Here is a 17,571-nt window from a genome sequence, read left to right as displayed (position 1 = left end):
CCGGTGTGGCTTAGTGGATAAAGCATCAGCACGTAGAGCTGAAAACCCGGGTTCAAATCCCGGCGCCGGAGAGAATTTTTCTCCGTTCCATTACTCTTTCATCGTATGATGACGCAGAATATCTGCATGGAAATATCATATGTACTTCGGTACATTAAAATAATATATATGATATGCGTAAATCACTTCGTGATTTAAGACGGCGCTTATTCCGTCGGATCCCGGCCAACTAGTCACTCATATCGAGTGCACCTCAGCACATGTGTGGACTTCGGTCCTGCGTTCATAGACATCTATGACGTAGTGCAGAGGGCGGCCACTAGAGGGAACCCAAGAGTTGGAGCTTAATCTGAGACGATTCTAACCGGCGTCGGGGTTGTATCCGGTGTGGCTTAGTGGATAAAGCATCAGCACGTAGAGCTGAAAACCCGAGTTCAAATCCCGGCGCCGGAGAGAATTTTTCTCCGTTCCATTACTCTTTCATCGTATGATGACGCAGAATATCTGCATGGAAATATCATATGTACTTCGGTACATTAAAATAATATATTTATACAGAGTGTTAAAAAAACATTCAATTTTGAGAGGCTGTAGTATTCATCAAAACAGGAAAAAAAAAGTCTAATAACCATGGCTATAAAATTAATTTCTTCCAAGATATGAGTACGTTTACATCCTTTTGAAGATTGTAAGCACCGTCCACAGGCAATACTAAGTGAGCGAGTACCATGAAATGGAATAGGTTTAGGAAATGAATATATAAATACATTAAATAACAGATAAAAGATACATTTTTAAAACACTCACCAGGGTAATGAGATTCTTGAACTTGAATGCTATTCAAATTTTCAGCCATGTCCTAGAAGAAGTCGCTTAGACGTGAATCAGTAAATTATTCGTGATCGTGCTTTCTTATTGAGGTATTTCTTAAGTAAGATAGTTTTTTCGCATAGGTATAGTGCGGGTCAGCTTAGTTCATACCGTAAGGGTGAAACCTAACCATTTTTCCCCCATTACTACATGTGCTAGTGGATTGTGGTGATTTTCTAGTTTGCAGGTTGAATTTTCTTTTGCCAACTTCGTTTCGAATTTCGATACTGACAAATACTATAGATGGTAGTGATTTTGTAACTGTTATGTTGGCAGCTGAGACAAATATCGACAATATTTGTCGGTACTGAAGTTCCATGAAAATAAAATTGTACTAGATTTCTGAGCCGGTTACTGGAAGCTTGCGAAATTTAAACGTACTAATAATTAATCAATATCAGTATCAATATTAATACATAATAGTTATTTTATGCGTTGGGTTGTGGTTATAATTCAAGACTACAGTCAGTTAAGTTTTCGGAGTTAGTAATAATAATGTCATGTGGTCAAACAAAATACATTTTTAGGTTAGGTTTCGCGAGTCAATTGTTTAGTCAAACCAATGAATTTCGTACTGCCAGACAAAATACTTGACATGTTAATGCCTTTCCCGTATAGTTTGCCTACGAAAATATGTTACAAATTATTGAATTATTTTGAATAACCTTCCAACATAAAGTGCGGTAATTAATAAATCATTTAGTACGTAAAATAGTGTGATATCTGGTAACAGTTGGCAACACTGACAACACGGCAATATTTGCTGTTTAGGAACTGTTCTTATGTGACCCTCACTATAGATCGTTCCGAACATACACATTTGAGACAAACACTCCGTGGTATTTGGAAGTATGTTTAAATGTGACAGGCTCATATCAGTAGATTTACTGGCATGTAAAAGAACTCCTGCAGGACAAAAATTCCGGCACACCGACGACGCTGATATAACCTCTGCAGTTGCGAGCGTCGTTAAATAAACCATAATTTAATTAATTTAAAATAGTAAGTGTTTATGAAAAAGAATTCCCAAAAACAGAATACCACAGAGAAGAACCGCTTGCCTTCTTCCCATCACGAATATTGAGCTGAGCCGTGACTCTGTGGCTGGAGAGGGCTTGCGTATGCTTGTAGTTCACGCTGAGGTCCCAGTCAGGCGCGGAGCTGCTCTTTGGGGTGCGCACCACCTCCACATGCAGGCTGTACTCCCCTGCTGGCAGTGGTTCCAGCGAGCTGGACGAGCTGTTGCTCTTCTGCATCTCAAGTGTCAACTCCACCTACAGGACACGAATAAAGATCAGCACATTGTGCACTCTTATACTTTCAGCGCGCATTATGGTAACAGCTCGTCACAATCTGGTGGACTGCAGAGTAAAGGCTCATTCACAATGAAAATCAAATATAACGTTAAATATAACTTAAGAATGTAAACGTTACGGTAAAATCAAGAAGTCATACCATCATTCACGATGGGAACATAAACATAACCGCAAAGATACTTGGTAACCATGGAAACATAACAACGACGCCATTTCCTCATATTCTGTCGTATACTTCAGCGCTCCACGATTGTGTTCTGTTTGCAAATCACGTAAGCATAAGCATAAAAATTTGGAGTTTGCAAACTTTCATGTTAACGTCTTACGGTAATGTTTATGTCAATGCTTATATGAATCATTGCGAATGATCCCATTCGGTAGCCTGGGCGCAAACTTCTGTGTTTATGTTACGGTTATGTTTAATTTTCATTGTGAATGGGCCTTAACTCCTAACCTAATTTCAAAAAACGCAGAAGTGTCCAGAGATTCAGTCTGTAATAAATTACAATCGAACCTCCCTTTACATTTCCACAATTAAAGTTTTCCGTCATTTATAACATTTTTTCTTGGTCCCTTCAATTTTCTTCTTCTTATACAGGGCGTTAAAAATATCCAATATTTTAGGAGGTGATAGTATGCATCAAAACAAGAAAATAATGTCTAATAAACATGAGTCCTAGAACACATACTTTCTGAGATCTGAAAACTTGTTCATAGGAGGTGCTCAATGTGACGTCCATTCATGGCAATGCATTTCTCTGCCCTACAATACAGCAGGCTACCAGATAATCATATCATAGTTAACACCCCTGGCATGGAATACTGATACGTCGAAAGGAATACTGAAAACAAAAGTCTGGTTGCGGATATGAGCAGGGTACAGCAGAGATGGTGTTGTGAATTTTAGTAATCAGCATGTCTAGGCTGATAAAATTCCCATGCAGTTGAAGAAACAAGGCATCAGCACCCGTTCTCAATCAACTTATGGGCTGGCGTTCTTGGCGATAGATTAAGGGCCATACGTGCTACCACAGAGATTAACTGGGGCTCGTTATCAGGACTTTCTTATTAACGTAAAACAAATTTCAAAGAATGCGTGACTCCTTACGCCGAGGGGCAGAGGAATGCATTGCCATGAATGGACGTCACATTGAACACCTCCTATGAACAAGTGTTCAGATCTCAGAAAGTATGTGTTGTAGGACCCATGTTTATTAGACATTATTTTCTTGTTTTGATGCATACTAGCACTTCCTAAAATATTGGATACTTTTTTTAACACCCTGTATATATTTTTCCCCTATATTTACCCCAGTGGCGGCTCCTGCATATTTCTTAAGAGGAGGAAAGAAGTTTAACAGCGCAAAATGACACCTTCTTGAATGAAACATGCTACAAATTAGCCTACATGCATACATGTAAGACCAGATAGTGTTAGGGTTGGCCTTCCCTTTTGTATAGCAATAATCTGTTTTTGTAAACTGAGTTTCCTAAATTGTCCAAAATATAATATGTTTTCACTTCCATTCATTGTTGAATAATTGCGCAAATTAACAATTACAAGGAAACTTACAACCTCGCAGCATTTTTCACGCACACTACAGTATCACACGTGTTGGAAGAGACTAGCTACTAACACGTAATCGGAACCGTTTTACGGAAATGGGAATGGAAAACAATCGGTTAGGAAAGCGAGAACACTGCACCCAACCACGTGGTCTGTGTTGCCACATGTACATTTTACAAGTTCAGTATCACATGCTTTTGAAGAATATTAGTTCTTGTAAAGTCATATTACCATTAGTGTTCAAAGCTGCCGGTGGCCGATTAATGTTTTTATGTTAAAAATAATGTAGTTTGCAGTACCTTCAATTTCAAATATATTTGTACAAAACTGAAAACTTGGCTGTTGTCCTGTCTAGTAGACAATGGATGGAAATGAATTTCAGAGGCCAAAAAGATATGCGATACTAACGTAGAACTACTTCCTCTTTGTTTTATATAAATCCAACTTCAACTTTCAGATATCCTCGTAAGTTTCAAATCATGAATATAGCTTATATAAAGTGCAATGAATAATATATTTTGATTTATAATTTACAAAAAAGTTTATATCGTGTCTTTCATAGCTTTGCGTTAAAACTGTTTTTATTGTGCCTCCTCCTAGATGACTAGTCTGGTTGAATGCAGCATCGTTAGATGGCAGCGGTAGCGAGCTTGCTGCAAGATCAGTCGGTTTCTATTTCCCGCCCATGCGGTGATTCATAGGAGGATCTCCTCCCTCTCCGTTCATTTACTTGCTTTAAAACTCTGCTTCTTTCTCTGGCCGCTAGCGCGCTGTTGTCTAAGTGTGTTAACTGCAGTAAAGGAGGAATGGATTGGCTTTCCTCTACACAAACAATCTCGCATCCTTCTCACAGTTTTCCAGCAGCACATGAGTGCGCGTGGTTTAAAACTAGATCAACCGAGGTTTTCTTATAGCTGTGAACTTAAAAATTATCGAATCTTCCTCGAATGTCAAGGCATATATTGCATTTGGTATTTACTTTCAAAAGAAGAAAAATGTGAGGAGGACGTTCCTCCCTTTCCTCCCCCGAGGAACCGTCACTGATTTACCCCAAACCTCTTGCAATGTATGTTGTTTCCATCAAACAGAGAAAAAAATGGCGTCCATGCGAAAAATTGAACATAAAATTGCGACTACCAACGTAAATTTTGCTTTAAATACAATTAATTTATGCAGATTCAAGTATAAAAACTTTGTGACCACGTATTTTTCTCATAAAGCATAATGTGATCGTCTCTAGACAGGGGATCGGAATGACGCTCCAGTAAGCTCGCCCTGAAATGCCCAAGTCCCCTTGTACCTGCGTGGGCAGAGTCCCACTGGGCACCATCTTCGCCAGCAGGCCGCAGCTGCCGCTGGGGGGCACCAGCAGTAAGTAGTCCAGCAGATGAACCGCTGTAAGCAGGGGGCTGCTGGCAGGGAACACGTGGTAGTTCTGGTGCGCCGAAACGTGCTCCAGCAGGGCCTCGAACTCGTCCTTGTCGTATGAGTACTCACAGTCCAGCAGGGCGAGCTCTAGCTTCATTCCAGACAACTCCAGCTGCACCAAGTTTTGCTGAAACAGGTCGACACCTCACGTAGGCTTAGGGTTGCCAGGTTTTCAAACTGCATATACGGGAGATTTTGGAAATAATTAAAAATGAATCTCATAGCGCTAATAACACTTACCACTTGCTTTGTATTCACTCAGAAACTTTTACAATTGAAATTTCCTTTAAGAAAACAGATTGAAAATTAATGAGAATTTGTCATTGTAGATTACACTTAAAATAATTATCTGATTGAAATTTCTCTTAAGAAAAGAGGTTGACAATTAATGAGAATTTGTCATGTAGATTACACTTAAAATAATTATCTGATTGAAATTTCCCTTAAGAAAACAGGTTGGCAATTAATGAGAATTTGTCACTGGAGATTACACTTAAAATAATTATGTGATTGAAATTTCCCTTAAGAAAACAGGTTGACAATTAATGAGAATTTGTCATTGTAGATTTCACTTAAAATAATTATCTGATTGAAATTTCCCTTAATAAAACAGGTTGACAATTAATGAGAATTTGTCATTGTAGATTGCACTTAAAATAATTATCTGATTGAAATTTCCCTTAAGAAAACTGGTTGGCAATTAATGAGAATTTGCCATTGTAGATTACACTTAAAATAATTATGTGATTGAAATTTCCCTTAAGAAAACAGGTTGACAATTAATGAGAATTTGTCATTGTAGATTACACTTAAAATAATTATCTGATTGAAATTTCCCTTAAGAAAACAGGTTGGCAATTAATGAGGATTTGTCATTGTAGATTACACTTAAAATAATTACGTGATTGAAATTTCCCTTAATAAAACAGGTTGACAATTAATGAGAATTTGTCATTGTAGATTACACTTAAAATAATTATCTGATTGAAATTTCCCTTAAGAAAACAGGTTGGCAATTAATGAGAATTTGTCATTGTAGATTACACTTAAAATAATTATCTGATTGAAATTTCCCTTAAGAAAACTGGTTGGTAATTAATGAGAATTTGTCATTGTAGATTTCACTTAAAATAATTACGTGATTGAAATTTCCCTTAAGAAAACAGGTTGACAATTAATGAGAATTTGTCATTGTAGATTACACTTAAAATAATTATCTGATTGAAATTTCCCTTAAGGAAACAGGTTGACAATTAATGAGAATTTGTCATTGTAGATTTCACTTAAAATAATTATGTGATTGAAATTTCCCTTAAGAAAACCGGTTGACAATTAATGAGAATTTGTCATTGTAGATTACACTTAAAATAATTACATGATTGAAATTTCCCTTAATAAAACAGGTTGACAATTAATGAGAATTTGTCATTGTAGATTACACTTAAAATAATTATCTGATTGAAATTTCCCTTAAGAAAACAGGTTGGCAATTAATGAGAATTTGTCATTGTAGATTACACTTAAAATAATTACGTGATTGAAATTTCCCTTAAGAAAACTGGTTGGTAATTAATGAGAATTTGTCATTGTAGATTTCACTTAAAATAATTACGTGATTGAAATTTCCCTTAAGAAAACTGGTTGGTAATTAATGAGAATTTGTCATTGTAGATTTCACTTAAAATAATTACGTGATTGAAATTTCCCTTAAGAAAACAGGTTGACAATTAATGAGAATTTGTCATTGTAGATTACACTTAAAATAATTATCTGATTGAAATTTCCCTTAAGGAAACAGGTTGACAATTAATGAGAATTTGTCATTGTAGATTTCACTTAAAATAATTATGTGATTGAAATTTCCCTTAAGAAAACAGGTTGACAATTAATGAGAATTTGTCATTGTAGATTACACTTAAAATAATTATGTGATTGAAATTTCCCCTAAGAAAACAGGTTGACAATTAATGAGAATTTTTCATTGTAGATTACACTTGAAATAATTATGTGATTAGAATAACTTTCACAGCATCATAGTACTTTTATTTATATTTACCATTTAAATAAATAAATTACGGGAGAAAATTTTATCAAATACGTGAGACGGGAGAGTGGCGAAAATGTGGGTAAAATACGAGAGAAATCGTACAATACAGGACATCTGACAACCCTACGTAGAGTACAGCTTGGTTCTGATTTTCTGTCCCTGCCTCTGGCAGTACTCAGTACTAAGAACATGTCCAAGAGTTAAAATAATGGGTGAAGGCTACGTTTTACCATGTGATCAGGGATTTACATATACATAGTGATTTGGGTTCCGCATATTGTGGATAGATGGCAGAAATGTGACCCATTTTCAAGCTGTACACCACTTTGGCGTGTCACGCTGTGCATGATGTGTAGGGCTAGGATTTTGATGAAATTGCATCTTTCTTCTGGTAAGCCAGAAACATTGCTGCTTTAGTATTTATATGTTATGTGATAAACTGTTTTAAAACATATCTGTTAGGGCATTTTTTTTTGCATTTTTTTACTTCTTACAACACATAAGAGCATTTTTTGTTTTATTCGGTCATTTTCGGGGCATTTTCATTTAATTTTGGCCATAAATCTCCATTATTAATGTAAAATATTGTCTATTTCCTTTGATATTTTTCAATTAATACCCATTATTTTTTATACTGTTTTAATCATTTTTCTACATAAATATTGTCATTTTAACGTAGTACACTTCAACGCATTGGCTGGTCATGATAATATCTTTGAAAAATATTGGAGTGCAAGAGGTCAAATGACTTTATTGTCAAACGCCTGGCATTAGAAAACAACAACAACAACAACACTTCAACGCAATGATCAGTCCAACCACCCCTTCAATACAGACTCCTCTATGCCTGCTAGTTCCGGATAAGAGTGGCATTGTGGTGGACTACATGGAACTACATCAGGGAAAATAATTAATTAAAGTGTACTACTTAGAAAAATTATGTAAAATTAAATAAACTTGAATGTTGGTACTAGAATTTAATTTAATTACTAGTCTAAATATTAATATTCCTACTAAGCCAATTATGTAAGATCAATTTTTAGGGCATTTTAAGGACATTTTGAAAGATTTTTAGTTCATAAATGCATTGTTTTTAGGACATTTTTTCATGATTTATAGGTCATCAAAATCCTAGCCCTAATGATGTGTATCTGTGGAGAGTTATGTCATGTACTACAGTGAGTGTATGTGTAAGTTTAGTGTGAGAAATGGGTAAGAATGATGATGAAGATGGGGAAGGGAGAAGGGGAAATCCGGTGCCGGCACGTTGCCTACTCCTATCGAATGCGACCAAGGGGGCCATCAGACTTAACGTTCCCATCCGGTGTAGGAATCACTATCAAGAGTGACAAATGTCTTCACTTCATATGCACTGCGGAGAGATTTGGGATTTAACCAGGCATATTGGTGCACACTCTAGTGATTAGAAGTTGTGCACCTCTTCTAGTCCCGAGGTAGAAATTTTACACGAAAATCTCCGATCCCGCTGGGAATCGAACCTGAGCCGGCTAGTCTAGTGTTACCACAGATGAAACTCGGCGGACTATAATAATAATAATAATAATAATAATAATAATAATAATAATAATAATAATAATGGCAAGGAAAAGGATGATGATGATACTGCTGATGATGATGGTGATGTGATGATAAAGCTCACCCGCAGGGAGTTGTGGCCGTTCTTCTTGACAACCACGTATGACTGGCAAGTGGGGCAGTGCGACGCCAGCTTGGTGCTCGCTGCGATGCCCCTCACGAACACTGTGGTGCGCACGTGGGCCACCAGCCCCGTCTCCTCTCCTGCAACACGGACAGTGACATTTCACTACCAACCCATCATGCACATGGACCAGTCATAATCCAGTAATTTTCAGTGAGATAAACCATAGAACGAAAATTAACTGAGCAGAGCCGTCCCCTTTCCTGATATATGAAGTAAGGTCGAGTCTGGGTTCACGATCTAATGACAGAAAGCAGGAGCAACTGGTAATCACTTGTTGGAATGATGCAAGATAACAAACGTGAAGTGTGAGAGGATGGAGGCCGATCAGAGCCAAGGGATTTCTCGAGTAAAAACATGTCTGAGGTGAAATATTAGCTGAAGAAAAAGGGGATGCCTAGGAAGAGGACGAGAGAAGGACGAAGACGAGGAAAAGATGGAGGCAAGAAAGAAAAGAACGGAGACAAGAAAAAGGAGAATCAGGACGAAGATGAGAGGGAGAGAGAGAGAAGGAGGAGAGTAGAAATAAGAGAAGGACGACGAAGTTGAGAGAGAGAATGACGAGACAAGAAAGAGGAGGATGACAAAGATGAGAGAGAGAATGACGGGGATTAGAAAGAGAAGGAGGACGAAGATGAGAGAGAAAAGGACAGAGACAAGAAAGAGAATGAGGACGAAGATGAGAGAGAAAAGGATGGGGACTAGAAAGAGAAGAAGGACGAAGATGAGAGAGAAAAGGACAGAGACAAGAAAGAGAAGGAGGACGAAGATGAGAGAGAAAAGGACAGAGACAAGAAAGAGAAGAAGGACGAAGATGAGAAAGAAAACGACAGAGACAAGAAAGAGAAGGAGGACGAAGGTGAGAGAGAAAAGGACAGAGACAAGAAACAGGAGGACGAAGATAAGAGAGAGAAGGATGGGGACTAGAAAGAGAAGAAGGACGAAGATGAGAGAGAAAAGGACAGAGACAAGAAAGAGAAGGAGGACGAAGATGAGAGAGAAAAGGACGGAGACAAGAAAGAGAAGGAGGACGAAGATGAGAGAGAAAAGGGCAGAGACAAGAAAGAGAATGAGGACGAAGATGAGAGAGAAAAGGATGGGGACTAGAAAGAGAAGGACGAAGATGAGAGAGAAAAGGACAGAGACAAGAAAGAGAAGGAGGACGAAGGTGAGAGAGAAAAGGACAGAGACAAGAAAGAGGAGGAGGACGAAGATAAGAGAGAGAAGGATGGGGACTAGAAAGAGAAGAAGGACGAAGATGAGAGAGAAAAGGACAGAGACAAGAAAGAGAAGGGGGACGAAGATGAGAGAGAAAAGGACAGAGACAAGAAAGAGAAGGAGGACGAAGATCAGAGAGAGAAGGATGGGGACTAGAAAGAGAAGGACGAAGATGAGAGAGAAAAGGATGGGGACTAGAAAGAGAAGAAGGACGAAGATGAGAGAGAAAAGGACAGAGACAAGAAAGAGAAGGAGGACGAAGATCAGAGAGAGAAGGATGGGGACTAGAAAGAGAAGGACGAAGATGAGAGAGAAAAGGATGGGGACTAGAAAGAGAAGAAGGACGAAGATGAGAGAGAAAAGGATGGGGACTAGAAAGAGAAGAAGGACGAAGATGAGAGAGAAAAGGACAGAGACAAGAAAGAGAAGGAGGACGAAGGTGAGAGAGAAAAGGACAGAGACAAGAAAGAGGAGGAGGACGAAGATAAGAGAGAGAAGGATGGGGACTAGAAAGAGAAGAAGGACGAAGATGAGAGAGAAAAGGACAGAGACAAGAAAGAGAAGGGGGACGAAGATGAGAGAGAAAAGGACAGAGACAAGAAAGAGAAGGAGGACGAAGATCAGAGAGAGAAGGATGGGGACTAGAAAGAGAAGGACGAAGATGAGAGAGAAAAGGATGGGGACTAGAAAGAGAAGAAGGACGAAGATGAGAGAGAAAAGGACAGAGACAAGAAAGAGAAGGAGGACGAAGATGAGAGAGAAAAGGACAGAGACAAGAAAGAGAAGAAGGACGAAGATGAGAAAGAAAACGACAGAGACATGAAAGAGAAGGAGGACGAAGGTGAGAGAGAAAAGGACAGAGACAAGAAACAGGAGGACGAAGATAAGAGAGAGAAGGATGGGGACTAGAAAGAGAAGAAGGACGAAGATGAGAGAGAAAAGGACAGAGACAAGAAAGAGGAGGAGGACGAAGATCAGAGAGAGAAGGATGGGGACTAGAAAGAGGAGGACGAAGATGAGAGAGAAAAGAACAGAGACAAGAAAGAGAAGGAGGACGAAGATGAGAGAGAAAAGGACGGAGACAAGAAAGAGAAGGAGGACGAAGATGGGAGAGAAAAGGACGGAGACAGGAAAGGGGAGGAGGACGAAGATGAGAGAGAAAAGGACGGAGACTAGAAAGAGGAGGAGATTGAAGAGGGGTTAGAGTCCACCGCTGTGGAGTAACGGTTAGCTTGTCTGACCGTGACACGAGGGGTCCCGGGTTCAAATTTTAGGTGGGACAAGTTACCTGGTTGAGGTTTTTCTGGTGTTTTCCCTCAACCCATTAAGAACAAATGCTGAGTAACTTTCGGCGTTGGACCCTGGATTCCATTCGCTGGCATTATCACATTCATCTCATGCTTATTATAATGTTAGCAGTTGATAAAGCGTCGTAAAATAACCATTAAGGAAAGGAGAAATAGAGCAGAAAGAGTAAGATAAACATTCTAATTTTTAAATAACAGTCAACTGTACTGGGATTAAAGTAACGCACCAGGCGTTAGCTGGAAAGTGAACTTGATGTTCTTCTGTTTTGGATCGAATGCGAACTCGAGGTTGAACGGGAAGTTGCCCTGCAGGTTGAAGGAGCGCTGGATGCCGTGCCACATGTTGAGCACCGGGTTGTACTGCGTCAGCGCTGTCTGCATGCTGGCTGAGAAGCTGCAACGAGTAACAAGAGAATGTCACAAACTGGAAACAAATGAAGAAGCATTGTACCACAGTCTAATATATACAGTCGCGCAACTTCAACACTTTTTTTGCCAACATTCGCGACACTAGTGCCCAAGCGGCAGGCAAGGCACTGGTCATAGTCTCGTTCAGCCAGCACGTGCTGTAATGGGATGCGAGATGTTATAATAACGTTTTAATCATGTGTCGGAATAAAGGCAATGTGTGCAATGACGAAAATCGCAGTAACAACAAGTTTAAATCTCCGAATTTGTCGTTCTTCAGATTCCCTAAAGACCAAGAGAAAACCATAACTCAGTCATAACCAATAATCCACGTTGTAGGTAGCCTACTTATTGTGTTCTATAAAACATTATTTTATTGCTTATCAGTTACCTATTTGTATGTCAGGAAGGACAGTTTAAATAAAAACAAAGTAAATACCTGTTACAGTATATTATTTTTTTTTTTGCGGCGATCATGTGTGTAAATGTGTAACCATTCCGATTTTGGATAATGTATCTACAGTTTTTAATGCAAGTAATTCCATAATTTTTGTATTCGTGTTTTTTCCTTTATATTTTTCAAAAGTTGAATGTTATATAGCATTCAAGTAGGTATCATGGTGTTAATTTTGCAAGAATTCATGGAGTATAATCCTTTTGAAAAATAGTCACTTCTTGAATAAATCCAGACTGTGTCGAAACATTTCTGATGTGTTGGTGTAGATTCATGTGGCAGACGTATTAAGTTCTCAAGAAATAAAAGAGCCTTTTAAAATTTAATATAAAAAGCAATCTTTTCTGTAATAATTTGCATGACTGTTAACTGTTATTGGTGCTGATTTTACATTCCCAGTGATTATTTGAGCCATTCAGTGCAGAACTGGTGTAAGTCAAAATCAGGTAATGAGGTTTAAAGTAAAAATTCTGTAAAATACAGCGCAAAGTAGCAATTAATATATCCTTCGTGCTATTCACTGACTATTAATAGTTTAAATACATTCAATATTAACTGCCACTTTGCGCTGTATTTTACAGAATGTTTACTTTAACCCCTCATTACCCATTTTTGACTTACACCACTTCTGCTCTGAAAATAAAATTAGGCCTACATTTTCTGAGTTAATTGAAGTTACAATTTTTTCAACAAAATTGTGTGTTCATTTATTTGTTCTCACCTATGTCATACTAACAGTAAGTGCATGTAAATTACGTATTATATAGGTAGGATATGTTAAAATCATGCAGTATGTGTGAAAACTGGAAATGTAGCCTAATGTAAAATGCGGTAAACTTCCCATAAAAATTTAAACCATAACATCAGCACTATTTGTGACTCAAAATAATAAAGAAAATACCGGTTCTTAAGAAATGGAAAAATAATGAACTTCATATTAATGTTTAAATCCTCTCCTTTTCTTTATTTTCAAGTTTATCACAGCGGCCGAGTTTACCCAAATTTGCGGTATGCAAAATAGTTAATTTCTCAGGAAATAGGGAGAGGAGTTCACCACGCGATGTACCCTACGAGATATTCCCTACAATTTTGAAGCTAGTAATTTTTACTCTTCTCACAGGAAATACAAAGTTCCAATGATTCATAAATATATTTAGGAATGAATTGAATTAACCGACCACGCAACGAACAATTATATTATTTCAAACCATGATACGTGATCAGGGCCATGATTTAGTTGTAAGGAGCAGAAAGAATTACGTTTATTCCCAGCTTCTGAAACTTGTAGATTAACTGCGTGTGAAATTCTTCCAGGATTCTAAAGTAGAATTAATAAGAACCATGTACACTTATTTTATAGATAAAAATATAAAATAAATTACGCAAAACCCGTTTTCTGATGTGTTATCATATGTCGTGTGCACACTTTTAACTTGCCTGCCGCTAGAGGGCTACTGTCGCGCCAGCTGTCAAATGTTGGCATATTTTATACGTATGAGTTGCGTGACTGTATCTATTAGACTGTGATTGTACTACACAATATGTTGTTCCAGCAAGCAATTCAGAACGCGTTGCGAACTAATACCGAACTTCTTTCGACGCATGCGCCAGTTGTGTACAACAATGTCAGAACTATAGTCGTCGCTCTAATTTCCGGCAGCCAATCGCGTTGCAGGTCGGTTACATTTAAACGTGTGCACCTTGTGATTCGCTGATTCATTTCTTAAGGCTCGATAAATACTTAATATAATCGCCCGCCATTTTAGCTCTTTCCTTGGCGTTCGCAGAAAGCACACGAAGACGTTATTTGCCGCTCAATTATTTGCTGAATTACAGTGCGTTTGATTTATAATCATAGAAGCTACGACATGATAATGTTTAACGGTGTGGCAAATAGATTCCTCGTATGGTAGCTCGACAGCGTAAGAACAAAAATGGCGAACGATACTACCTACCTAGACTTTATAGAGCCTTCACTTTCTAAGACGTAAGCAAAGAGGCGGAGTCACGCCGGAAATAACAGCGTCGGGACTATAGTTCGGGATATTGTGTTCCGGTTGTTGGAGCTCTTCTTTCACGGCCTTCGGAGTTTCTTCTCATATTAAAATTATATCCATCGTCCTAACTTAATTCTTGGGTAAAATCACTATCATCTTCCAAATCACTCATGAAGGACTACTTTTTTATTTTAGCTTGCTTAGTCTCGAAGCATTTTAACAAACTTCAGATTAAACTATCTGCGCATGCGTCAACAGTTCAGAATTTCCCAGTTCCTGCTCTTAATCGAGAACCAATTTCACTCGTTCCGAACGAGTCCTAAAGCACGTTGGAACGGGGAACGGGGAGTTCAGTATCTGTTCGGAATCAGTTCAAGTCTTGTTGGAACACACATTGACCTACTGCACATGAGCAGGCAGTTCAGAAACGATTCTGAACCGTGCTGGAACAAACCTATTATGTAACTGCTTTCCAGATTTCAAGGTACGAAAATAGGCTATGTCTACTTGTGACGTCATCTTCGATTATCGTGGCGAGGAATTTGAAATTTACAAGAGCCCTACTTACCTTTGCCTTGTTATTATAAAGTTTGATAAAAACCTTGTGGAGTATTTCAGTGAATGGACAGACTAGGAAACGTACATGAAGAACGCCAGAGGTCTCTCATAACAATTTTGCATGGTTGTGTACGAAAATATTCTAATTCTCTGGGAACCATGAAACCTGTTTTAAGAAACTACTACATTATACATTTGCAAATATTACGATTAAAAATGGATTAAATGAAGGGTTCAGAGCCATAGTGGGCCAAGCGCCATTTATTAAAAACCGAGAAAGCAAGGGTTAAAGTTAAGTGAATATCATAATTTAATGTAGATTGACATATCATTTAATTTTAATGTGCATACTTGATCTTACTTGCTATATGTTTCGTTAAATTTTGGTAACCACTTAATTTTAACTTTTGTTTTCTCCGTTTTTAATAAATGGCGCTTGGCCCACTATGGCTCTGAACCCTTCAAATGTTGCAGTCATAATTTGATGTAATTTTACAGCTTTATAATGGACCGACTTCTGACTGAGGTTCTGGCTGATATGTACATCTATTATCAAGCAGTAAATCTCACTTGCCGGTATGTGTCAGAGGAAGAACAATAAATTGTTTGTATGCATCTGAAGTCAGTGTAATATGTAGCTAGTCAGCGATGTATGCAATGGAGAAGGAAAGGAACTGACCACCCTACCCCATTACCACCTGGCTTAGTTGCCTCATGAGGTATGCCTTATTGGTGTCACTTATGAGGTTCAAACCTGTCTTCGGACAATGACTAAATAACAACAATAATGGATAATTTATTAATATTTTAAGATATGAGACATAATCTTTAAGTGCACAGGTTTTACTTTACTATTACTTCGTGAAAAAATAATCTTATTTGCATATAGTGCACACATCTAAAAAAAATTGAAACATAAATTATGTTACAAAGCCGAAATTTTGTGTAGACTTTAGAATTACATTTTTTTACATTAAACGCAGATTATTATTATTATTATTATTATTATTATTATTATTATTATTATTATTATTATTATTATTATTATTATTATTTATATAACATCCTTATTGAATTTGGTATTCCCAAGAAACTACCTCGATTAATTAAAATGTGTCTCAGTGAAACGTACAGCAGAGTTCTTATAGGTCAGTTTCTGTCAGATGCGTTTCCAATTCACTGCGGGCTAAAGCAAGGAGATGCACTATCACCTTTACTTTTTAACTTTGCTCTAGAATATGCCATTAGGATAACACAGAGGGTTTAGAATTGAACAGATGATAGAGACTGGATTAATCTTGCACAGGATAGGGACAAATGGCGGGCTTATGTGAGGGCGGCAATGAACCTGCGGGTTATTATTTATATAACATCCTTATTGAATTTGGTATTCCCAAGAAACTAGTTCGATTAATTAAAATGTGTCTCAGTGAAACATACAGCAGAGTCCGTATAGGTCAGTTTCTATCTGATTCTTTTCCAATTCACTGTGGGCTAAAGCAAGGAGATGCACTATCACCTTTACTTTTTAACTTCGCTCTAGAATATGCCATTAGGAAAGTTCAGGATAACAGAGAGGGTTTGGAATTGAACAGATGATAGAGACTGGATTAATCTTGCACAGATAGGGACCGATAGCGGGCTTATGCGAGGGCGGCAATGAACCTGCGGGTTCCTTAAAAGACCTTTGTAAGTTGTAAGTATTATTATTATTATTATTATTATTATTATTATTATTATAAGAATTTCAAGTATTTTTAATAATAATAATAATAATAATAATAATAATAATAATAATACTTAAGAGCGAGTTTTGATCAATAATAAAATTAGCAATTTTGTTTCAAGAATACTGATTACAGGAACACAGACACATCCACCGCATTATTTTTACTTTATAAGCGTCTTTTTCTGATTTTATATTAAACGTTTACCTTTCTAAATGTAATAGTACATATGCAACGAGCCTATAATGGTAGTAATTAAGACGCAAGTATGTTTGTTTATGAAACGAGCGCAAGCGAGTTTCATCATTTTCATACGAGCGTCTTAATCACCATTATAGGCAATTTTCATACGACTTTTTATGCTCGACCATATTTCTAACTTGAAATTATTCAAAATTAGGTCATGTTATGGTTATGTGCGAACTGACCTGAATTGTAAGATGTGCGCAGACACGAAAGTATTGCTTTTTTCCGAGGCCGAATGTCATTGACCTTGATAGAGAATAAGATGAACATTAGTCTGATATAACCTGGAAATTGATTTAGAATTGAAAAACGATATGACAAATTGAATTTATTTGAACATTATTTACAATTAACGCTAATTGTTATAGTAACAGAACATAACCTTCTGCGACAGTATTGGATTTCCAGTCTGCGTGACTTTTCGCTTTCGATTGTCTTTCGATTGCATATCCGAGAATAATCGATACTTGCGGTTTTATAATGGTACAAAGGTGACTTGTCATTGGCTGAACACCTGAACTTTAATGAATAGGTGTAATTTAATGAGGTGCATTAAAGGGCTACTACCAGGTGTATAATTACTACATTTCGGCATGGTCGAGCATAAAATAACTTTATTTTATTTAGTAAATCATCTCGCGACCCCTTAGCTCTTTACATGATCCCCTACGGCAGACGTCTCAATAGGGCCTCCTCGGAGCACTTCCT

The 17,571-nt window shown here is 37.6% G+C and overlaps 1 protein-coding gene across 2 annotated transcripts in view; it reads right to left on the bottom strand.

Moving 5' to 3' along the window:
• The window catches only part of cv-d (crossveinless d), a 73,624-nt gene that overhangs the window by 10,503 nt on the left and 45,550 nt on the right, over positions 1-17,571 (bottom strand). For both annotated transcript variants that reach the window (XM_069824623.1, XM_069824622.1), the window contains exons 15-18: positions 11,701-11,867; positions 8,889-9,028; positions 5,054-5,308; positions 1,932-2,144 (exon numbers count right to left, since the gene is read on the bottom strand). In XM_069824623.1, coding sequence (XP_069680724.1) covers positions 1,932-2,144; positions 5,054-5,308; positions 8,889-9,028; positions 11,701-11,867 — 775 coding nt within the window. The remainder of the gene's footprint in view (positions 1-1,931; positions 2,145-5,053; positions 5,309-8,888; positions 9,029-11,700; positions 11,868-17,571) is intronic.

Source organism: Periplaneta americana, chromosome 4 (assembly GCF_040183065.1).
Source record: "Periplaneta americana isolate PAMFEO1 chromosome 4, P.americana_PAMFEO1_priV1, whole genome shotgun sequence".
Classification (NCBI taxonomy): Eukaryota; Metazoa; Arthropoda; class Insecta; order Blattodea; family Blattidae; genus Periplaneta; species Periplaneta americana.
The sequence above is the reverse complement of the archived record's forward strand: the minus strand, read 5'-3'. Positions and strand labels throughout refer to the sequence as shown.